This window comes from Emys orbicularis, chromosome 10 (assembly GCF_028017835.1).
Source record: "Emys orbicularis isolate rEmyOrb1 chromosome 10, rEmyOrb1.hap1, whole genome shotgun sequence".
Classification (NCBI taxonomy): domain Eukaryota; kingdom Metazoa; phylum Chordata; order Testudines; family Emydidae; genus Emys; species Emys orbicularis.
Genome location: NC_088692.1, coordinates 49430411 through 49454767, shown reverse-complemented (window position 1 = coordinate 49454767; position 24357 = coordinate 49430411). Strand labels below are relative to the sequence as shown.

At 44.0% G+C, this 24357-nt stretch overlaps 1 protein-coding gene across 1 annotated transcript in view; it reads left to right on the top strand.

Annotated features, from left to right (window-relative positions):
• ZNF592 (zinc finger protein 592) overlaps positions 1-24357 on the top strand; it is a 91609-nt gene that overhangs the window by 44602 nt on the left and 22650 nt on the right. The window contains exons 3-5 of the mRNA XM_065411645.1: positions 9855-10033; positions 20627-20803; positions 22148-22307. Coding sequence (XP_065267717.1) covers positions 9855-10033; positions 20627-20803; positions 22148-22307 — 516 coding nt within the window. The remainder of the gene's footprint in view (positions 1-9854; positions 10034-20626; positions 20804-22147; positions 22308-24357) is intronic.

Here is a 24357-nt window from a genome sequence, read left to right as displayed (position 1 = left end):
GTTAAAGAAAGGACCAGAACCTATAAGAAAATGAAAAATACAATGAATAGTGAAGCTTTAATGAAGTATAAAAGAAGTAAGGCAATAGCACAAAGAGTTGGAAGAAGTATTGTGTGAGGTTAAATAAAGATACCCAAACATCAGAAATATACAGGCAAATTAGAAGAATGCATGGAATTCAGAATAAGAGTAGCTATATGCCAGGTCTTATTGGGATTGACAAAATAGTTAGAAGTTCTGATAATGAGAGAGCAAAAATTTTAGTAGAAACTTTGAGGTGTGAATAATGTTGAAAATCAAAGTGCAGCTTTTCGCCAGATTAAAAGACAATTCATTGAAGAGGGGCATGAACTATTATATAGTTGGTGAAAACATGAAGATATTGTATTGAATTAAAGGTTTTATATGCGGGAACTTGAGAAAGGTATTGATATAACCAAAATTTCATCCCCAGGTAAAGATTAGATATATATATCTAAATGTTTAGATATCTTCCGGACAGCAGTTTGATTTGGAATTATATAATATTGTATGGAAACAAGGAGTGATATTGGTAGGGTGGAAACATGCAGTAGTAATTCCAGTAAGAAAATCAGACACACTGTCCACAAAAGTGAATACCTATAGACCAGTTGCCATTATGCCCTGTCTCAGTAAAATTATAGAGAGAATTGTGAATGAAAGATTATTTGTCCATTTGGAAAACAATGGCATATGGTGCAGCATGGTTTTAGGCGAGAAAGAGGAACCATCGAACATATAGTTAAATTGGAAACTGAAATACAAAAAAGTATGAGAAACAAAGGTTTCATGATAGCTGTCCTAGATATTGGAGATGCGTATAACGTGTTGTGGAGGGAAGGCATATTGTACAAAGAAGGTACAATACTGATAAGGAGGAGAAGAACAGATGGATTTAGAGAATTTTTGAGTAAATAGACCATGTAGGTCAGAGTTGGAAATGTTATGTCCAAAATATATAATATTAAAAATGGGTACACTTCAGGAAAGTGTCATCAGCCCTACATTATTTAATATTATGATGGTATTATACATGCAAAATGAATACATGCTGGTGTAGGTGTCACTTTGTTTGCATATGATTGCTTGTGCTCTGTGGGTTAAGAGCAGGTATCTGAAAGGAGAATCAGCAAAGCATTTCGAGAGACTTCAGGCTGGGGAAATGCATGAGGTTTCAAGTTGTTCATTGCTAAAACCAAAGGACTGATCTTTACAAAAAGGAAAGCTACAAAGGAGTGTACACTGTGTCTGTATGGAGAATAACTAGATATAGTTAAAAGACTTAAATCCCTGGGGTAATATTTGATATTTAATTACTTTGGAGAGATCATACAGCAGGGTGGAATTGATTTAAATCAAATTGATTTAAATCATGATGTAAATCACTAGTCAGGAAGACTCGATTTAATCATGGATTTCTACATAAAAGTGCATTCTTGTTGGTTGTTATAAGCTTAATGCATATTCTTCACAACTCCGAGATAGATGTAGGTTTCATTTTTAGAAGGTACACACTATACATCTTTAAAGTGATTTATTTTGAAAACTTTTCAGATTAGTTTTACAGCTGTATCAGAAAATGAATGATTTAGTTATTTCATTTACCAAAGGTAATTGAAGCAGATATTTATGAAGTCATTGGGAGGTAAATTATCTCCAATTCAACAGGTTACTCATTAATATTTGGAGGATTTTCTTGCCATGCTGTATTAGGAGGAGAACATTACCAGACAGACATTTAAATTGTTGCATTTAACTAAAACAACAACATTATGTATTCTGGATTTTTTTCTTTAACAGCAAACTTAATATTTTAACAAAACAAGCATATGAATTTTTGAATTTAGTTAAACATTCAAGTTTTTTAAAATCAAGTTTGTTTTTGTTAAATTGTTTTTAACTAAAATAGTTAAATATTTTATAAAAAAAGAAAAATTAAATCGACTATGTCAGCCAGATGAACATGAGAAACTTAAAATATTGGCTTCTGCAGCTAACGCAGTCGTCTTCACCTTCATTTTCCTGTTTGTTCATAATCTGGAAAAGAAAAACAAGTTTTCCTGCTTTTTCAGGTCCCAAACGATTTCTCATTTTGGAATGAATTCTTCCACAGGAAGAAAATATTCTTTCTACACCGGCAGAAGAAGCTACTGCTGTTAAAAGTGAGATTTTTCACTTCAACAGTCTCTGAATCCAAGTTGCTTAAGTGACTTCCACCAGTTCACTGGTGTGACTTCCTTTAAAACATCAGCAAACATATATTTCTTGAATGGTTCTTATTCCCAAACTGGGTTTCTTTTACAGCCTGCTGCCATTATAGGTTTTCCTTTCTAGTGAGAGAAAGGTATGGGAGATCTCAAATCAATGAAGGCTATGCTCAGAAAGACCTCAAGACTTCTGGAATATGCTGCTCAAACAGTTTCATTTTTGTTTCTACTGCCTGTCCCTCCCTTATCACATTTATCTCCAGACTTCTTCTCCTTTCCAGCTCTATTCCACCCCCAACGATCTTCAATTCATTGAACTTTTTGAAACTTTGCACTTTTAGAGAGAGGTAAGGGATTGACTCTGTGTACACAAATTTGCAGAGGGACAATAGGGTTGAGGTCTGTTATTTCTCACCTCTCCATATTATTTATTTATTTGTTTAAAAACATTTTTGCTGTTAACAAGCATGTTATCTCTGGAGACACATATCCACAGTTTGAGAACTGCAAAACTAAGCATCTCTGATGGTATCTTCTAGACTGAGCCCCATTGGGTAGATAGAAAGATTAACCTAAATAACCTATACAGAAGGCCCTGGAACCCCGTAAGAGTGGGTCCCTAATCCATGAACTATTGGAACTCATTTACAAAACTTTTCTTAAACATTACATGAATATATTGTCTCATACTATAGAATTAGAATGTATAACCCCTATTCCATGATGAGATATCGTTGATCTATAATGTATCTTAATTAAAACTATGTTTAGATTGCTTTTTTCCCCCCTCAAAAAGCATTTTATCAAAAAAATCCGATTTTCTTTTTTAAATCATTGATTTTTATCCATCGTCATACAGACTGTTAAACATAAATGCAAAGGAAGGATCAACCTGCTTTAAAAGTATTGCTGGGGCTAATTGGGGGGCTAAAAGGGAAAACACTGCTGGTGGTATACAGAGAGAGCCTTAATCAGACCGGTTATCAACTGTGGCTGGCAAGCTTTTGGGTCAGCATCAAAATCAAACCTACAAAATTAGATTTAGTACATGCACGGGCACTAAAAGTCGTGTGAGGTGCCTTTTTTTACTACACCCATAGGCACGCTACACAGAGCTGCTAGTGAAATGCCAGTAACACTACGACTGAAACTGCTGGACCTAACTTTCTGGGCCAAAGTTAAAGGGAATTGCAGTGATGAAAGTACCATCCAAATTTATGACGATTGTTGGAAATTCAATAAGCATACAGTGTTAGAACTCCACATGCCATTCGAATTAAAATGTGGATGCATGAGCTGAAAGACAAGGAGAAGCTAAATGAGTTCAAAACTTTTAGGCATGGGAAAATTAGTTATGGATGGAAAGCACAGATCCAAATGTGGATTTAGAGTTATTTTAGAAACTTAAGCGTTAAAAGGAGACTATAGGTATCAAAAATGAAGTGTGCCAGTATATAGTGGAAAAATGGAGTTGTTTTTGAAAATATATACAGATATGTCCAAAAAAAAAAAAATAGGAAGAGTAGGGACAGCATATTGTATACCAAAATTTGGAATTAGTGCATGTAAAAGAATATCCAATTTTGTAGCTGTCATGACAGCCATACTAGTAGCAATAATGCTAGTGTTAAACTGCAGCGAGGGTCATTTTTTCAGATTAAAGCAGATCATATGGCAATAAAAAGGGTGCATCTGTAAGTAGAAGTGATTTAATCAATGAAATTATATTTCTAATAAGTTAGTACAGATGGGGATACATGTAGCATTAGCTTGGATCCCAGCACATATCAGGATAATGGAACAAAATAGCTAACAAAGCAGCTAAAAGCGCTCTAAGAAATAGAGATTGAAATAGAAATGCCCTTAAGTAAACAGGAATTCAAAAGCCTAGTACAAAAAATTTAAAAGAGGAATGGCAAAAAATTTAGATCAACGAAAAATGAGGAAGACTGTTTTTTGAATTGTGCACTAGAGTTGAGGATAATGTCATGCTTTGGGGCCCGGATAGGAAAAATGAAGTGATTTTGTTTAGAATACTCACTGGCCATTGTGATTTTAATGAAAATCAAATCAGTAATCACAAAGACGGACTATGTGCGTGCTGTCTGGTAGAAGAAACAATTGATTAACTGTTATGGGTATGTAAGGGCTTTGAGGAAGAAAGGGAAAAGCTGTTTGAGGAATTTAAATGGCTTAAGGTAATAAATGTTACGTTGTTATTTAGTAAAAATATTGGGGGAAAGTGTAGTATTAGGAAGGTGTTGTTGCATTATCTGAAAGAGACCGGGCAGAACGAGAGAATCTAAAACGCTAGGTATTTAGGGATTATAGCTGGTGGCTGCTATAGATGATGCAGTCAAGTCTGCTTTGCCATGGGGGGGGGAGGAAAGAGGAGTGATTGGGCAGGCTGTGCCTGGGGAGTGGAACTACAGAGGAGTGGCGCTAACTCCAGTGGTGGGTGCCTGGAACAAGGGAGGTAGCCCTGGGGCTGGCATTCCAGAAAGGGAAGAGAACTGGCAAAACAAGATCCAATGGCTGGAATTTGAAGTTAGACAAATTCAGACTGGAAATAAGACTCACCTTTTTAACAGTGGGTTGGTCTACACTAGACTTTGTAATTCAAATTGATTGATTGCCAGTTAACTAACTGTAGATAATGCATCTTTAAAGACTAGTGTGAACATTCCCCAAATATTTGTTCTAGGATATAAACATTTGTTCTTTGCCCCATGCCTTGTCTCCACATAAATTGTACCACTTCAGCCGTACCAATATATTGAAATTTAATCTTTTTTTATGGGATTCATAGAATATCAGGGTTGAAAGGGACCTCAGGAGGTCTTCTAGTCCAACCCCCTGCTCAAAGCAGGACCAATCCCCAGACAGATTTTTGCCCAGATCCTAAACGGCCCCCTTGAGGACTGAACTCACAACCCTGGGTTTAACAAGGCCAATGCTCAAACCACTGAGCTATCCCTCCCTACACTCCCCCTAGTGTAGATGCAGTTATACCAGTATAAAAGTGCTTATTCCCATATGGGAAGGGGATTAATTTATACAATCATGAGGCACCTTTATCCTGATAAAACTGTGTCCACACTAAATGATGTACAAGTATTTCAATACAAAAAATCACACACACACACCCCCAACCGAAATAGTTATAATAAGCTGCATGCAGCCCAATTCCTAGGGTAAAGAACTAATGTCTGAGGAGTGTCAAGGCTGTCTTTTACAAGCAATTGGCAAATCATTAACTCAGTAAAATGTCTAGTGTGGACAATGTGGTGTATAATAACTCATTGGAAGAACTTAAATTCCTGATAAATTCTTTTTCACTTGAAGTCTTTACATCAAGATTGGCTGTCTTTCTAAAAGATATACTGGAGTTCAGGCACAATTCTTGTTGGGCTTGATGCTGGAATTAGGCGAAATTCTATGGCCTGTGTTATGCAGGAGATCAGATTAGATTATTATGATTGGCCCTTTGGTGTTAGGATCTATGTAAGTATAACTCTATAAAGGGATATGTAATGCAACTGAAAAGCGGCAGGTTTAAAAATTATTTTTACCAGGTTTAACAGAACACGCAATTAGCCTGTGAAACTGACTGCCATACATTGAGGTTAAAAAATGGACTAGACATTTATATAGATAATGAAAGTGCTCAATGTTACAATAATAATAATAATTAATAATAAAACAAATGAACAAAAACAAAGTTAGGGCATAAGCCAACTTCTGACTGAAGATTTGAGGAATCGTTGGGGAGGTTATTGCATCATTGATAACTTAAGGGTTTTTTTCACCTTCTTCTGAAGCATCTGGTACCAGGCACTGTCAGAGACCGGATACCATCTCTCCAAAACTAAGCACATAGATTTGGCATATTTATTCTGAGAAGTATTGTGACCATGTGAATGAGATTTAGGGCAGCTTCATTACAGACCTGCGTTTTATTAAAAATCATTTGGTGGAACCTCTCAGGCCATTTTGGTCTCATTGACTCCCAGCCCAGTGCACTCTCCGATAGGCCAAAGGCTATTTTTGTTGATGAGCAGGTACAGTTTACCTGTTGATATGTAAATGTAAGAGGGATGGCTAGGCCAGTTCAGTTGGAACGTTCAAAATATTAAGGGAGCAGTGCTGAGCAAGTTCTGCTGTACATATGCAAATAGTGAGTTTGGGCCTAATCCTGCAAGGTGCAGAGTGCTCTGGCACTGATCCAACAAAGCACGTAGCACATGCTTAACTTTAAGCACGTGAATAGTCCAGTCCACTCTTGTGCTTAAAATTGTTATATTGGATCAGAGCCAAAGTACTCTTCATGTTGCTGAAGTCGTAGGGACTATCCACTTGCCCACTGCAAATTCATTATAAAATTATGGAGGTTCTGGAGTTCAGAGGCTATGAGGGGGAAGGCAGTCAGTTTCTTTTAACATTATTGAAAACAGCTGCATCATTTTTTCTCAAACTTTCCTAACCAATCTAATCTGAGTCAGAGACTAAACCAGGGGTCGGCAACCTTTCAGAAGTGGTGTGCCGAGTCTTCATTTATTCACTCTAATTTAAGGTTTCGCGTGCCAGTAATACATTTTAATGTTTTTAGAAGGTCTCTTTCTATAAGTCTATAATATATAACTAAACTATTGTATGTAAAGCAAATGAGGTTTTAAAAATGTTTAAGAAGCTTCATTTAAAATTAAATTAAAATGCAGAGCCCCCGGACTGGTGGCCAGGACCCAGGCAGTGTGAGTGCCACTGAAAATCAGGCGGCACGCGTGCCATAGGTTGCCTACCCCTGGACTAAACCTAGAAAATTTCAGCCCTAACAATTAAAGTTTCTCACAGTTATGAGCAACTGAAAACAAGGGTCTTTTAATGGAAAATGTTAGGCCTTAACTATCAGCGCTATTAATTCCGTTAGCTAAAACCACATAAGAGTATTTTAAAGGGTGCATGGTTAAGGCCTCAAAAGTCAGAAAATGCTAGAACATTTTTATCTCTACCTCCTTGAAATTTAGAGAGAGCAATATTTCTAAGCATAAACAAGGGGTCCGCAAGCTGCATAGTTTCAGTTAGCCCTAAAGGACACACAGAGCTTGCATATTACAGCAGCGTCTATTTCCTTTTGAAACCTAAGACTGTAACTCCTGTGTCTGTGTGTATATTTACCTGCTTTAACCTTGTAAATAACTCTTTTTCGTAGTTAATAAATCTTTAGTTTATTACAGGATTGACTGCAAGTGTTGTCCTTGGAGAGAGATCTCTAAGGTACAGTTTACCTGGGGTAAGTGACTGGTCCTGTGAGACTGGGAGTAGTCACCTGAATATTGTTGAGACTTTGGTGTAAGGGATCATCTATCGCAAAGGCAGGCTTGCCTGGGTGGTAAGATAGCTCAGAGTGCCCAAGGGGACTGTCTCCATGTTAAAGCTGTTACAGCGCTTGAGGCGGTCACACTTGATACTTGGTTGGTGAAATCTAATTATAGAACATACAACCAGTTTGGGGTTTTTGCCCTGTTCCTTGACAGTCTACCCTGAGGTTGGCACTCACGCTCATGAGCTACTCCAGAGAGCTTGGCATATAGTACAGCCTGCCTTCGGTGCAGTTCAAGAGGTGAGGCAGCTAATTATGACACTAACATAGCTATTAATTTAGGTGGACTGTATATACCAGTTCATTTTCACTATTTCTGTAGTTTATAATTTGAAATATGGTAGGTAAATGTGGCTTACTGTATACTTTTCACATAAATCACTTTCAAGGACTCTGACATACACACAGCATAGTACACAACGCTAATGTTATGCACATGTATTTAAGGATGTAGGAAATAACTATTGTATGTTGTACTGTAGAAATAGCTTGTGATATTATAAATACAGATCCACACACACCCACAAGGAGGCATGGTTAACGTAGTGTATGCAGCCTTAATTTGGACTGGGCACTGACTTATAACTTGGCTTGGAAAGATTCGATTTTTGTTGGTAAAAGTAAATTTCACTTTACACACACAAATTAACAAAAAATATTTCCATTGATGATCATTGTAATTTACAGACAGGCAAAGTAAGAAAAATGCTGCTTGAGAACTTTGATTTAAGGGTATTTACTTATGTGTTTTGACATGTACTGTTGATAATTTGTGTTAACGGTCATAAAGCTTTAATTTTTTGAACCTCTGTGTCTACTGTTATTAAATAATTGTCTCACCCCTCCTAATTTCCCACAACTGTGAAAATTTAAATAGATAAAAATTTAAAAAAAGGTTAAAACCCATAATTTTGCTCAACTTTGAAAAGTTAAATTGGTAAAAATAGAAACAATGCTTCAAAATTATCTGTTGAAATTATAAAAAAATAAAAATTGAATTCTGCCAGGCCTACTTGTGAGAGTTTCATTGAGCCCTCTTAATGTTATTTAGTGTCACTTTTTTCTTTAATGAGGTTTCCAAGGCTTTTGAAAGAAAAAGGTTAGTAAATAAGAATTCCATGATCTGGAGCAGTTTAGCTGGACTCAATCAGAACACTCCCAAGCACGTTATGAGAGAGTCTTTCACCCGTGAAACTTAGGAGCTGGGGAGTATATGCATACAGAGCCACTAAACATAGCAGAGCAGAGCTCTGCATGGCAGATGTCTACCACAGCTGTACACCTGCTCAGGCATTTCCCTACTGTTCTCCTTAGCAGATTGTCAACCATCTCTTGAATCTGTTGGGGGAAGTGAGAGGAGTTGGGGTTGCTAGAGCCTGAGTGCCAGCGGGTTTTGGAGCCATCGGAATTGAAACCATGTTCATGTAGAAAATTTACATACCAAATTCATGAAATTTTCCCTGCAAACCTATACTTCTAACACACAGTAGTGGCCCTTCCTTCCAGTTGCACACGCAGGAGTGCTGGACTACATAAGGTCTGCAGAAACTGAGGAAGGGGCTCCTTCAAAGTGTAACCAAGTTATGTGTGTATATTCTTGCCTTCCTTAGTTTCACACTATACAAGATTAGCAAGAAAAACCTTGCAAAATGTACAGTATGGGTGGCATGTAATTTTTGAAGGCTCATAACTTGGTCAAAGTCAAAAGCAGTTTTCCAAGGGACACTCAAATGCACTTCTCTGTGCAGGGTACTTCCCTACCAAATTCCAACATTTTACCAGAGTGACTTCAGCATTAAAGGTGTGTTGTTGTGTTTTTTAAAGCAAGGTTTTTTTATAACGGGAAACATTAATTATTTTACTCCCTCTCGCCTCCTACCCAAAAAAATGACTGAACGGTTTTTGCTGAAGTTTTTCAGAACAATGTACTTTGAGGAAGAGACCAAATATAGAAGATTTCAGCCTATTTGGTGAAAGTTTTTAAAAGAATTATGAGTGACACAAGACATGGTCTTGGAATGGGTGGTCCCATTGTAATAGTTTCTAACTTAAGAATTTTTAAGAGTTCAGCTGTGGAAGAAGCTGCCAAGGTGCTGTGGAATCTCCATCAGTGGAGATGTACTAGGCAAAACCAGGCATCGTTTAGGTCTCTTCCAGTTTGAATGATTCTAGGATGAAATTAGATCACTTAAGAAAAAAATTATGTAGAATAAATGGTTAATATGATTTCTTCTTTTCTTTTCCAGACTTGTCAAGTGTGCCAGATGATGCTGCCTAACCAGTGCTGCTACTGTGCTCATCAAAGAATCCATACTCACAAGTCCCCTTACTGCTGCCCAGAGTGCGGGATACTGTGCCGATCAGCCCATTTCCAAACCCATGTCAAGGAGAATTGCCTACATTACTCGCGCAAAGTTGGATACAGGTTTGTTCTGTTTATAAGGGTCTGTCTGGAGATGTGAGGAAGAATGGGGGACTATTTCAGCTCTTTGGAAAAAAGACAGATTTTTTTATTACCTGTTACAGAAAATTAGGCAGATTGAGGTGCAAGGGCTGAATCCAAAGTCCCACTGAAAGATTGTTTTTAATATATTGATAGCATAAAAATCACTTCCTCCTATCAGTTTCAGAAATGCATAAAGTCTATTTATTTGCGTTGATAATTGCTCACACATCCCAACGAAGGAAAGCATTCTGGAACAGCAAAACAGATTTAAAAATATTTCATGTAACAAGAAGATGATTACAGTAAATAAAAACTATTAGAAAGCATTTCTGAGTGCTGAAATGAATTTGAGCTCACTTAAAAAAAAATAAAATAAAAAAATAAAAAAATTGGCCAATTTGTACAAGCTTCAAGTTGGGCACCCAAAATTATTAGTGACTTTTGAAAATATTGGCCCTGAAATCTTTCCAGTTTTATACCCACTGGCATCAGTCCCACTCAAGCTTAGATTTATTTTTACTGTTAGCTTTCTATTTAGAAAGATATGTGCCTTCAACAATAGGACCTGGGTATCTCTAGGAAAGTTAACACCACATCCACGCTCTCCAAAATGGAGAGATCCCACAAATCTGCAGAAAATTTTGCTTTTAAGATAGGTAATACATAGATCTTTGCAAGATTGTAAGAGCTATTTGGTGCAATGAAGCGCCTATCTAGGAGCTGGTTACAGCTCCCTGAGTGTATGTCTACACGGCAAAGAAAAACCCATGGCTGGCCCATGCCAGCCGTCTCGGGCTGCAGGGCTGTTTCATTGCTATGTAGACTTCCAGGCTTATTCCGGAGCCTGAAGTCTGGGACTGTCCCAGCCAGTCCAAGCCCGAAAGTCTTCAGCCCAAGTCTGCTGGCACAGGCCAGCTGCAGGTTTTTCTTTGCTGTGTAGACATACTCAGATTCTCCTTGCATATCTGTACTGGCCCTTGCATAGGTTAGAGCAGTGGTTCTCAAACTTTTTTACTGGTGACCCCTATCACATAGCAAGCCTCTGAGTGCGACCTCCCCTTATAAATTAAAAACACGTTTTTATATATTTAACACCATTATAAATGCTGGAAGCAAAGTGGGATTTGGGGTGGAGGCTATCAGCTTGCAATCCTCCCATGTAATAGCCTTGTGACCCCCTGAGGGGTCCCGACTCCCAGTTTGAGAACCCCTGGATTAGAGTAATCTAAGGGCTGTTCAAATTTAAGACCGCTAACTGTGATCCCCAACAGACCACAGAATGCCAGAGTGTAGCAGTATCCCAGCCATGCTCCTCTCTATCTCCTTTCTTGTGTGTGGGGTGAGTGATTCACATAGGAACCAGGTACACATCTTCATGCCAGGTGGAAGCTCCCCCACACTAGAAGAATTCTCAGCTGGCCAAATCTGACCGCTTTTTAGTCCCTTTGGGTTGCTGGAATACAGTAGAAAGTCTTGCTCTGTGAGATTTAGTGTGTCTTGCAATATACAAGGCCCCATGTACTCAATGGCAAGATGGACCTAAATTCTGTGACAAAGTCCATAGATTCTGCAGCACTCTGGAAATTCTGTAGCTGTTACCAATACATTTTATAAATGGAGATTTGTATTGAATTAAATATAAAAATAAATTATACGTTCCTTGCATTCCTCTATTGTTTGTTTTCATATTAAATTCAATTTATTTTTCACTGTCCCTACACTCTAGTTTTCAGCAATATGCCACCATCTTTAAGTTTGAGTTAACAGCCCATTAAGATGAATGACTCAGTTCCTTTTCTCAGAGATATCATTTCAGGCTGCCTGCAAACTCAGGCAGACATCACTGCATTCGTTTCACTCAGGTTACACTTTCAAGCTTTTTCTTCTAACCATGAGGGTTCGAAACTTCACATGAAATCTGAGATTCTGGATCACAATTCTGAGGCGGGGGTGAAATCTGCTGCAATTTTCATGGCTGCAGAATTCACAGGGTACTGGTAAAAATTTTCAAATTCATTAACAAAAAGGAAAAAATAATTGGCATTTCTCTCATAATTGAAAACTTGGAACAGAGAGCTGTCAAATAACATGTTTCATCACCTACCTCCATTCTCCAGTGTGACATTTGGAATACATCCTGAATGCTTTAGGAGAGCACCTGCCTTTTGTTAGATGCTCCATGGTAATATCTCCTTTGTCACGGGCAGGGCCGGGGGGGGGGGGGGGGCGGAGCCCGGGTGGGGGGGCGGCCAGCCCCGGCGGGGGGCTCCGCTCTCCCGCCGGGGGGAGGGCGGCCGGAGCCCCGGGGCGAGGGCAGCGAGCCCCGCTCCGCTCTCCCCCCGGCGGCCGGGGGCAGGGCACCGGGGGGGAGGGCGGCTGGAGCCCTGGGAGGAGGGCGGCGAGCCCCGGCGGGGGCTCGGCTTCCCCCCCCCCCCCCCAGCGGCCAGAGCGCCGGGGGCAGGGTGGTGAGCCCCGGCGGGGGCTCGGCTCTCCCCCCGGCTGGGGCTCGGCTCTCCCCCCGGCGGCCACAGCGCCGGGGGCAGGGCGGCGAGAGGGCGGCGAGCCCCGGCTGGGGCTCGGCTCTCCCCCCGGCTGGGGCTCGGCTCTCCCCCCGGCGGCCGGGGGGAGGGCGCGGGGGGGAGGGCGGCCAGAGCGCCGGGGGGAGGGCGGCGAGCCCGGCTGTGGCCCCGCTCTCCCCGGCGGCCCGAGCGCCGCGCCGCCCCCCTCCAGGTGCTGCCCCAAGCACCAGCTTGGTTGCCTGGTGCCTGGAGCCGGCCCTGGTCACGGGTCAGGGCTTACCATAGTCAAGAGGAAGGGAGTTTTGTACTTCAGCATTACTTGTGTTGGGTCATAGGGGAGGATCTTTGACAAAGCAGCAGCTCCTTTTACAAAGGACAGGATTTTTTTGAAGTGCGTAGCTGGCTGGAAAAGGGGAGCGGTGTGGCCACAGTAGTCTCTGTTAGTTCTGTCAATATCCCTACCTCTTCTTGGTGTTGGGGCCTACCACAAGGGATTATTTTTTATTATTTATTTGTATTGTGGTAGCCGCTAAGAGCCTCAATCATAAACCAGGGCTGCACTGTGCTAGACATTGTACACACCACACAAGAACAAAAAGAGAAGGGCAACAAAGTTGTGACAAGATTATGATGATCAACAGATGGCTCAGGCAGAGGTGCTATAAGGAGGGCTTTGGGATGTATGGCCACTGGGAGGCATTCATGGACTGTTCTCTCGGGATGGACTTCACCTGAGTAGGGAGGGAAATAGACTTCTAGGATGGAGGCTGCCACAACTGATTAAGAGAGCTTTAAACTAGGAATTTGGGGGAGATGGTTGGGAGATGTCCAGGTAATCTCCATGCTGGATTTTAACGTTGAGAGGGAAGAAAACGAAGTAATAAAGGATACAGCCATGGGTAGGAGAATGGACATAAGGAGGAAGGGTAGTGTAGATACCAGTCTAATACGTGATACTGACGGTAGAATGTCTGTGCCTAATCGGGTAAAGAATGTGAGCGAAACCAAACAGCAAAAATTAAGATGTTTGTACAGCAGTGCGAGGAGCCTAGGTAACAAAATGGAGGAACTAGAGTTACTGGTGCAGGAAGTGAAACCAGATATTATAGGGATAACAGAAACATGGTGGAATAGTAGTCATGACTGGAGTACAGGTATTGAAGGGTATGTGCTGTTTAGGAAAGACCGAAATAAAGGCAAAGGTGGTGGAGTAGCATTGTATATCAATGATGAGGTAGACTGTAAAGAAATAAGAAGGGATGGAATGGATAAGACAGAGTCTGTCTGGGCAAAAATCACATTGGGGAAGAAAGCTACTAGAGCCTCCCTTGGGATAGTGCTTGGGGTGTGGTATAGACCACTGGGATCTGATTTGGATATGGATAGAGACCTCTTTAATGTTTTTAATGAAGTAAATACTAATGGGAATTGTGTGATCATGGGAGACTTTAACTTCCCAGATATAGACTGGAGGACAAGTGCTAGTAATAATAATAGGGCTCAGATTTTCCTGGATGGGATAGCTGATGGATTTCTTCACTAAGTAGTTGCTGAACCAACAAGAGGGGATGCCATTTTAGATTTGGTTTTGGTGAGAAGTGAAGACCTCATAGAAGAAATAGTAGTAGGGGACAACCTTGGTTCGAGCGATCATAGAATATCAGGGTTGGAAGGGACCTCAGGAGGTCATCTAGTCCAACCCCCTGCTCAAAGCAGGACCAATCCCCAGACAGATTTTTGCCCCCGATTCCTAAATGGCCCCCTCAAGGATTGAACTCACAACCCTGGGTTTAGCAGGCCAATCCTCAAACCACTGAGTTAGTTCAAACTAAATGGAAGGATAAACAAAAATAGATCTGTGACTAGGGTTTTTGATTTCAAATGGGCTATCTTTAAAAAATTAAGGAAATTAGTTAGGGAAGTGGATTGGACTGAAGAACTTGTGGATCTAAAGGCGGAGGAGGCCTGGAATTACTTCAAGTCAAAGTTGCAGAGACTATCAGAAGCCTGCATCCCAAGAAAGGGGAAAAAATTCATAAGCAGGAGTTGTAGACCAAGCTGGATGAGCAAGCATCTCAGAGAGGTGATTAAGAAAAAGCAGAAAGCCTACAAGGAGTGGAAGATGGGAGGGATCAGCAAGGAAAGCTACCTTATTGAGGTCAGAACATGTAGGGATAAAGTGAGAAGGACCAAAAGCCATGTAGAGTTGGACCTTGCAAAGGGAATTAAAACCAGTAGTAAAAGGTTTTATAGCCATATAAATAAGAAGAAAACAAAGAAAGAAGTGGTGGGACCACTAAACACTGAGGATGGAGTGGAGGTTAAGGATAATCTAGGCGTGGCCCAATATCTAAACAAATACTTTGCCTCAGTCTTTAATGAGGCTAATGAGGAGTTTAGGGATAATTGCAGGATGACAAATGGGAATGAGGATATGGAGGTAGATATCACCATATGCGAGGTAGAAGCCAAACTCGAACAGCTTAATGGGACTAAATCGGGGGGCCCAGATAATCTTCATCCAAGAATATTAAAGGAACTGGCACACGAAATTGCAAGCCCATTAGCAAGAATTTTTAATGAATCTGTAAACTCAGGGGTTGTACTGTATGACTGGAGAATTCCTAACATAGTTCCTATTTTTAAGAAGGGGGGGGGGGAAAAGTGATCCAGGTAATTACAGGCCTGTTAGTTTGACATCTGTAGTATACAAGGTCTTGGAAAAAAATTTGAAGGAGAAAGTAGTTAAGGACATTGAGGTCAATGGTAATTGGGACAAAATACAACCTAGTTTTACAAAAGGTAGATCATGCCAAACCAACCTGATCTCCTTCTTTGAGACGGTAACAGATTTTTTAGACAAAGGAAACACAGTGGATCTAATTTACCTCGATTTCAGTAAACCATTTGATACGGTTCCACATGGGGAATTATTAGTTAAACTGGAAAAGATGGGGATCAATATGAAAATTGAAAGGTGGCTAAGGAACTGGTTAAAGGGGAGCAGGGCCGGCTCTGGCTTTTTTGCCGCCCCAGGCAAAAGAGCCTCCGGCCGCCCCCCCCCCCCCCTGCTGGGGGGGCGGAGCCTGGGGGCAGCGAGCCCCGGCGGGGGCTCCGCTCTCCCGCCGGGGGGAGGGCGGCCGGTGCCCCGGGGCGAGGGTTCCGCTCTCCCCCCGGCGGCCGGGGGCAGGGCGCCGGGGGGAGGGCGGCCGGAGCCCCGGGGCGAGGGGGGCGAGCCCCGGCGGGGGCTCCGCTCTCCCCCCGCACCAGAGGGCTTCTGCCCGGGCCGCTGCACACTGGGGCCGGGAGCGCAGCCCAGAGGCTGCTCCAGCCCTGCAGCCCGTGGGGCAGCGTGGTGGGTCCAGGCGGAGCGGGCAGGGGCCCAGTGGGCAGCGCGGGGGCGTGGGCCGAATCCCTGCTGCTGCCGGGGAGCCCCGCGCCTCTCCCTCCCGCTTGCGGCTGCGGCTCCTTCCCGGCCGGACGCGCCCCCCGGCCTGCCGCCGGAGGGGAGGGCGGCCGGAGCCCTGGGAGGAGGGCGGCGAGCCCCGGCGGGGGCTCGGCTCCCCCCGCCCCCCCCCGGCGGCCAGAGCGCCGGGGGCAGGGCGGCGAGCCCCGGCGGGGGCTCGGCTCCCCCCGCCCCCCCCCCGGCGGCCAGAGCGCCGGGGGCAGGGCGGCGAGCCCCGGCGGGGGCTTGGTTCTCCCCCCGGCGGCCAGAGCGCCGGGGGCAGGGCGGCGAGCCCCGGCGGGGGCTCGGCTCTCCCCCCGGCGGCCAGAGCGCCGGGGGCAGGGCGGCGAGAGGGCGGCGAGCCCCGGCTGGGGCTCGGCTCTCCCCCCGGCGGCCAGAGCGCCGCGCCGCCCCCCTCCAGGTGCCGCCCCAAGCACCAGCTTGGTTGCCTGGTGCCTGGAGCCGGCCCTGAAGGGGAGACTACAACGGGTCATACTGAAAGGTGAACTGTCAGGCTGGAGGGAGGTTACTAGTGGAGTTCCTCAGGGGTCGGTTTTGGAACCAATCTTATTTAATCTTTTTATTACTGACCTTGGCACAAAAAGTGGGAATGTGCTAATAAAGTTTGCGGATGACACACAGCTGGGAGGTATTGCCAATACAGAGGACTGGGATATCCTACAGGAAGATCTGGATGACCTTGTGAACTGGAGTAATAGTAATAGGATGAAATTTAATAGTGAAAAGTGCAAGGTCATGCATTTAGGGATTAATAACAAGAATTTTGGTTATAAATTGGGGACACATCAATTGGAAGTAACAGAGGAGGAGAAGGAACCGCCAGTGTGATATGGCCGTGAAAAAAGCTAATGCGGTCTTGGGATGCATCAGGCGAGGTATTTCCAGTAGAGAAAAGGAGGTGTTAGTACCGTTATACAAGGCACTGGTGAGACCTCATCTGGAATACTGTGTGCAGTTCTGGTCTCCCATGTTTGAGGATGAATTCAAACTGGAACAGACTGGAACAGGTACAGAGAAGGGCTACAAGGATGATCCGAGGAATGGAAAACCTCTCTTATGAAAGGAGACTCAAAGAGCTTGGCTTGTTTAACCAAAAGAAGGCTGAGGGGAGATATGATTGCTCTCTATAAATATATCAGAGGGATAAATACCAGGGAGGGAGAGGAAATATTTAAGCTCAGTACTAATGTGGACACAAGAACAAATGGATATAAACTGGCCATCAGGAAGTTTAGACTTGAAATTAGACGAAGGTTTCTAATCATCAGAGGAGTGAAGTTCTGGAACAGCCTTCCAAGGGGAATAGTGGGGGCAAAAGACATATCTGGCTTTAAGACTAAGCTTGATAAGTTTATGGAGGGGATGGTATGATGGGATAGCCTAATTTTGGCAATTAATTGATCTTTGACTATTAGCGGTAAATATGCCCAATGGCCTGTGATGGGATATTAGATGGGGCAGAACTGAGTTACTACAGAGAATTCTTTCCTGGGTGTCTGGCTGGTGAGTCTTGCCCACATGCTCAGGGTTTAGCTGATCGTCATATTTGGGGTCGGGAAGGAATTTTCCTCCAGGGCAGATTGGCAGAGGCCCTGGGGGGTTTTCGCCTTCCTCTGCGGCGTGGGGCACAGGTCACTTGCTGGAAGATTCTCTGCACCTTGAAGTCTTTAAACCATGATTTGAGGACTTCAATAGCTCAAACATAGGTTAGGGGTTTGTTACAGGAGTGGGGGGATGGGTGAGATTCTGTGGCCTGCGTTGTGCAGGAGGTCAGACTAGACGATCATAGTGGTCCCTTCTGACCTTAAAGTTTATGACTTTATGACTTAAGACAGTCCCTGCCCCAGGGAGCTAAAAATCTAAAGAGAAGACAAGAGAAAACAGATGGATATAACAAAAGAGGAGCACAGAGAAGCAATGAACCAAAACTATCCAGCATGGAAAGCAGTGATCACAGCACACCAGCTGCTTAAGAGATCTACTCCAGCAGCATTCTTGTGCACTGGAGAGGAGGAGCTTTGAGAGAGCTATTTTCAAAGCTCCTGAGTGGCTGGTTACTGTCATGAAGATCCTGTTTCAAGACAGCTGCTGGTTTGTCAGAGATCCTTTCTAAAACTAAGAAAACTGGGAAATCCATACACGCAAATCCTGTTAGGGTCAGGGTCTACACATAACATATCTGATCCCAAATCTGAGTGAATGTTGTTTCCCAGAACAGTGCAGAAGGGACAGTTGAGACAGTGGGATAGTCTGGTTTATTTGTTGTGGTAGGAGTTTGGAGAGGGATTGCTGGAGGGCTGTCATCCTAGCAACAGAATTACACTTGAGCCACACTACCAACTTACGTCAGTTTAACTATGTCGCTCGGAGGCATGGAAAATCAGCACCCCTAAGCGACGCAGTTATGCCGACCTAACTCCCAGTGTAAACAGTGCTATGTCAATGGTAGGGCTTCTCATGTTTACATAGCTGCCACCTCTCGAGGAGGTGGAGTATCTACACCAATGGGAGATGTTCTCCCATTGGTGTAAGTAGCCTCTTCACTAAGCGCTACAGCAGAGCAGGTGCACCGGAGCAGTGCTGTAAGTGTAGGCAAGCCCTAAGGTTGTGGTGTATAGTTATTTGTGCCAGGTGCATATATCTGGGTGGAGGAGGAGAGGTCATGTGCTGTTAGAGGGCTTACCTTTTCCTTTCCTTGCTTTTGAGGTTTTGTCATAGGCATGTTATGTGGAGAGCACCCTTAACTGATACACAGAATAGTGTTTTGTGTATTTTGAATAAGAAAAAAGGTGGGATGAATGGAAAGAAGGAATGGTTCAGTTGTAAGCAGTTGTTGCCATCTCAGTGGGGGCAGTATTTCTAGGTCTCTGTAATTGGGAGGAGAGACTGAATGAATGGATGAAATGATAAAAGTTTGGGAGAACCTTGCCTATAGGACCTTGGCTGCCCCTACTGTCCCTTCCCTTTGTTTGTTTTAGGCTATATACACACTACAGCATAGGTTGGTATAAGTTATGGCGCTCAGGGGTGTGAATAAGCTACCCCCCTGAGTGACGTAAGTTTCACCAACTTAAGCGCCGGTGTGGATGGCACTATGTCAGCAGGAGAGCTTCTCCTGCCAACATAGCTACCGCCACTCTTGGGGGCTGAAGTAAGTCGATGGGAGAGCTCTCTCGCATCTGCTTAGAATGTTTGCACTAGCAACGCTAGAGTGGCAAAGCTGCAGTAATGCAGCTGCGCCACTGTAAGCTCTGTAGTGTAGCCATAGCCTTAGTTGTGAAGAAAGCCAGATGCAGAGAGGTGAGCTGGGTGTACTATCCCTGGAGGCCACTCTTTCCTCTTTTTCCAGCAGGCACTTGCCTACCCAGCCCAAAAGTATTCTCCATTAATCATTCCTTCCAAGCCCTTCATTATTTTTGTTTCTTTTCTCTCTCTCCTCTCTACCCCAGTTTGTTTCCATGTCTCTGGTACTGAAGAGCCTGGTGCTGAGTGCAATACTAGAGAGACAGTCTCATCAGAGTTGTATACAGGGGGACATATGACATCCCATCTGAAAATCATAATAACCTTTATTGCTGCCATATTGAACTGTATTGTATTGTGTTTACCATTTCCCACTCCTAGGTTTCTTATGACATTACTGCTTTCCAAATGTATTTCACCCATTGAATGGCTGTGATTTGGATTATTTTCCCCAGATCTATTAGTTGCTTTTCTGAGCTGAATCTCATTTTGCTCTTTCCTGCCTGTGTTCTTAATTTCTCTAAGCTCCTTTTGTATTTCTTTTTCTCACTGATGATGGACATTTCCCAGCATTCCCATAAATATCCTGCTGGGAAATAAAGTTACAAGGCTGGGGGGCTGAGCCCTGGAGCTGTAATGTGACCAGATGCTGCAATGAGGGTTTGGGGTGGGGACAGGGGGAGGTTATAGGGTTATTTTAAACAGGGTGTTTTTGTGATAGGGCCATCAACTTCCCCCCTCCCTCCAATCTCTTGGGAGACAGGGAAGAAAACAATAGGGTGGGATTGCTTTCTGTTACCTTAGCCTTTCAATGGGAATTTAGTGCTGGTGCAAGATACCAGCTGGACGGCTCTGGAGCCCCCAGTTTGCTCAGCCAGGACACGCGCAGTGTCTTTATCCCCCTCTACCGCCACCTCCAGACCGAACCGGAGGCAAAGCCTCCAAGCAGGAAATTGGAGCTCCACAAGGGACTCACAAGGCTGCTGTTGCATCAGGCCTGGTGCACACAGGCAATCGCTGAGTTAACATGAAACAGGGAGCTGGGGATTAGATAGAAGGGGGAGACTGATGAGCTGGTGCTAGCCAATGCCTGCGATGATTTTGGAGCGGCATCAGTTAACCCCTTACTTTCCATGCGTCAGTGCATGGGCAAAGCCTTACGATTCATGAATTCCGTTAACATTCTGCTTTCTGCCTCTTCCAGATCACTACTGAGGGGGTCAAATGAGACTAACACCATGCTGTGGTGCCCTCCACTCTTCACTTTTGTGTTTCCCTTTGGCAGTTGAAAAGAGGCAATGCTTGGTGTTTTGTAATGCAGATTTTTTTCCCTCTGCCTTCCAGGTGTATCCACTGTGGAGTTGTCTTTATGTCGCTAGCTATGCTGAAAGCGCACATTCACGAGAAACACTGCGAAGTCTTCCACAAATGTTCTTTTTGTCCAATGGCCTTCAAATCTGCAGACAGTACCACTGCCCATATTACTAGCCAGCACCCAGAAGAGCCTCACAAGACTACTCAGTAAGTGCCCTTAGCATTTGGAAGCATTTACACTGTTTGCTGTTTGCCCAATGTTTTGTGTAAACTGTGTTAGCCACTGGATGGCTCTGGAACTGACATTCCGTCCCACCTCCACCCCCCATCTCCTTCCTTTGCCCGTCACTGCCTGGTCTACACTGGGGGGAAGAGATCGATCTAAGTTACGCAACTTCAGCTATATGAATAATGTAGCTGAAGTCGACATACTTAAATCTGTTTGCCGCGGTGTCTTCACTGCGGTAAGTCGATGGCTGATGCTCCCCCGTCGACTCCGCCTGCGCCTCTCGCCCTGGTGGAGTACCGGAGTTGTCGGGAGAGCGCTCAACGATTGTTTTATCGCGTCTAGTCTAGACGCGATAAATCGACCCCCGCTGGATCGATCGCTGCCTGTCGAACCAGACGGTAATGTAGACAAGCCCGAGGAGGAGGAGGAAAAGCTGCTGCTTTTGCTGTTTGTCAGGGGCTCAGTCTCTGCCAAGCCAAAGTTCCCTGCCCTGAACTCAGAGCCTCCTAAGATTGGGGGTGGAGAGATAGGGAGGGAGCTGAGCAACTGCAGTGAGGAGTCTCAGCTGCAGCCCCCTGCCTGCCCATGAATAAGAATGGCATCTACTGGCAAGGAGCTTGCACTACAACTGCCTCCTCTGGCTTCTGGATGATGGGGGTGCCACGGCCTAAAGAAGCTGGAGAAATTGTCTTGTGTTCTCCACTCTGCAACCTCTTCTTCTTCCCCTCTAGCCATGGCTGAAAGAGCTTGAGGTGCATGGGTAGGGGGAATCAGGTTGGGTTGAAAGTAACAGGTACCTGGTGTTCTCTGAATGAATTGCCTCTGTATATCCATGGTTACCCTCCCAATCTATGCAGGGCTTAATAGATCCTCCTTTTAGAACACTCAATACGTGCCGGATGCATTCAGCCCCTCCAGCTACACCTCTACTCCAATATAACGCTGTCCTCGGGAGCCAAAAAATCTTACTGCGTTATAGGTGAAACTGCGTTATATTGAACTTGCTTTGATCTGCTGGAGTGCGCAGCCCCGCCCCCCTTGGAGCGCTGCTTTACTGCGTTATATCCGAATTCATGTTGTATCGGGTCGCGTTATATTGGGGTAGAGGTGTAATTGCTTCAAATGGTTCTGGAGCCTCTGCAGCTTGTTTGGGGTATAACCAAAAAACATGGGTATGTGCAGGCAGCACATTGAAAAAACTCCATTCACTGATAAGTAACTTCCCTTTCCAAGACTAAATCATAGAGATTTCTTCTATCTAGTGTCTTTTCAAAATAGTTGTTAAACTGAGCATGAATTTTATTTTTTTTAAATTGTTCCAGGGTTATCTACAAATGTTCTTGTGAGACTGTCTTTAACAAGAAGAAGCTGCTCCAGGAGCACTTCCAACAGAATGCCAACAAGCTGTTGGTGGGAGTATTTAAGTGTCCGCAGTGTCAATTAGTGTATATGCAGAAACAGCAATTAATGCAGCATGTCAAGGTAGGTAGCTGAATCTGACTTACTGATAGCACAGAGAACTTTTTTGTGTGTCTGTATACAGACAGAAGTGACTCTAAGGGCAGGAGATGGAAGGAAGTGGTGGGGTTTTATTTTATGTATGTAATTAATTTTTGCCAGGGGGCATCGTGGTGTAAAGTAAAATTTCACTATACAAGTTTGGGTAACACTAGTAAATTTCACTTTATTACAAAAATATGTAGTAGTGATGTTACATAATCATAGAAATGTAGGGTTAGAAGGGAACTTGAAGGATCATCAAGTCCAGCCCCCTGTGCTGAGGCAGGAACAAGTAAACCTAGACCATTTCTGACAAGTATGTGTCCACTTGTTCTTTAAAACCTCCAGGATGGGGATTCTACAACCTCCCTTAGAAGCCTGTTCCTGTGCTTAACTCTTCTTATAGTTAGAAAGTTTTTCCTAATATCTAACCTAAATCTCCCTTGCTGCATATTAAGCCCATTACATCCTACTCTACCTTCAGTGGACATGCAGAACAATTGATCACCATCCTCTTTATAACCACCTTTAATATATTTGAAGACTCATCAGGTCCCCCCTCAGACTTCTTTTCTCAAGACTAAACATGCCCAGTTTTTCAACCTTTCCTCGTAGGTCAGGTTTTCTAAAGCTTTTATCATTTTTGTTGCTCTCCTCTGAACTCTCCAATTTGTCCACATCTTTCCTAAAGTGTGGCACTCAGAATTGGACACAGTACTCCAAGTGCTGGTCCTGTTGTATATTCCACTGTGGGGCTACACATGTGCTGCATGCACCTGAAACTCAAGCTATTTGCTCGCTGTTGGTGGGACTTGTCTTTGGTCCACACCTGTGCTTGTTCTCTCCTCGTGCTCTGGTCTAAGTGGGGCCTGACTGCCAGTTCCTTTCTGTCCCCACATGATCTGAGATGGAACCCTCCAGTGTCCCCAGAACTGTCCCTCCAACTTTGAATCTGTAAATATTGTAAAATAAAACCTTTTGTTAGTTAAGTATTAGTTTGAGTTATTTTGCTTAGTTAGAATTTGGAACAACTCCCTTCTGCCCCCTTCTACTCCCTCCCACCTCGGGTATGGAATGCAGATTATGCCCAGGAATCTGACCTTCAAGAACGGCATTTCCTGCCCCAATTCCTCTTGGTAAACAACGACCTTGAGGGGAGCCTCTTCTATCTTGGAAAAGCTCATACCTGAATGCCATATCTTCCGCTCCTTTCCCAATCAACAGGAGTTCAGATGTAGAAGACATCTAATGGAGAATACTATGAAGCTTCAGTTCGATCCAGACCAGGCAAACACCATCTGGTATACTGGGCAAGGCCTAGCTCTCGCATATCTAATACAGAAGCAAGGAAAGGTAGCGCCAAGACTCTTCCCGGGCTTACTATGAAGGTAGGGAGCACTTTCAGAAGCCTAAAGAGAAATCCCACTCTAAGAGGAGGGCTGCTTACCCAACACCTTCTAAATCAGGTGACACTTCACATCCGGTTCCAGGAGGCTCAAGAGCCCATAGGGGTCACGGTAACAACCCGGAGGTTCCAAAAAATAAGGGTGCCTCTGCATTGGCACTGTTGACAGGAGCAGAACCATTGGTACCGAGCAAGGAGAGACACGAGCCAAGGCTTGGACAACCACCAGTACCGGCAAGGGACACCTGAGAACCTCATGCTCCATTTTTATCCACATGCTTTCATAATGAAACACTGGCTTCCAAGGGCCTTTCCATGCCAGCTTCAAAGGAACACAGGGAGAAGACTCTTCACACCGATGACTGGCAATAGATACATCACTTCAGAGAATATCATCATCCTTCTAGATCCAGAACATTGCCTGCTATTGGCAGAGGTGGCTCTATGGTTTTTGCTGCCCCAAGCACAGCAGTCAGGCGGCTTTCGGTGGCATGCCTGCAGGCGGTCCGCTGGCCACGCGGATTCGGCGGCATGCCTGCGGGAGGTCCGCTGGTGCTGCGCCTTCAGCATCCCCGCCGCCGAAGCCACGGGACCGGCGGACCTCCCGCAGGCATGCCGCCGAAGGCA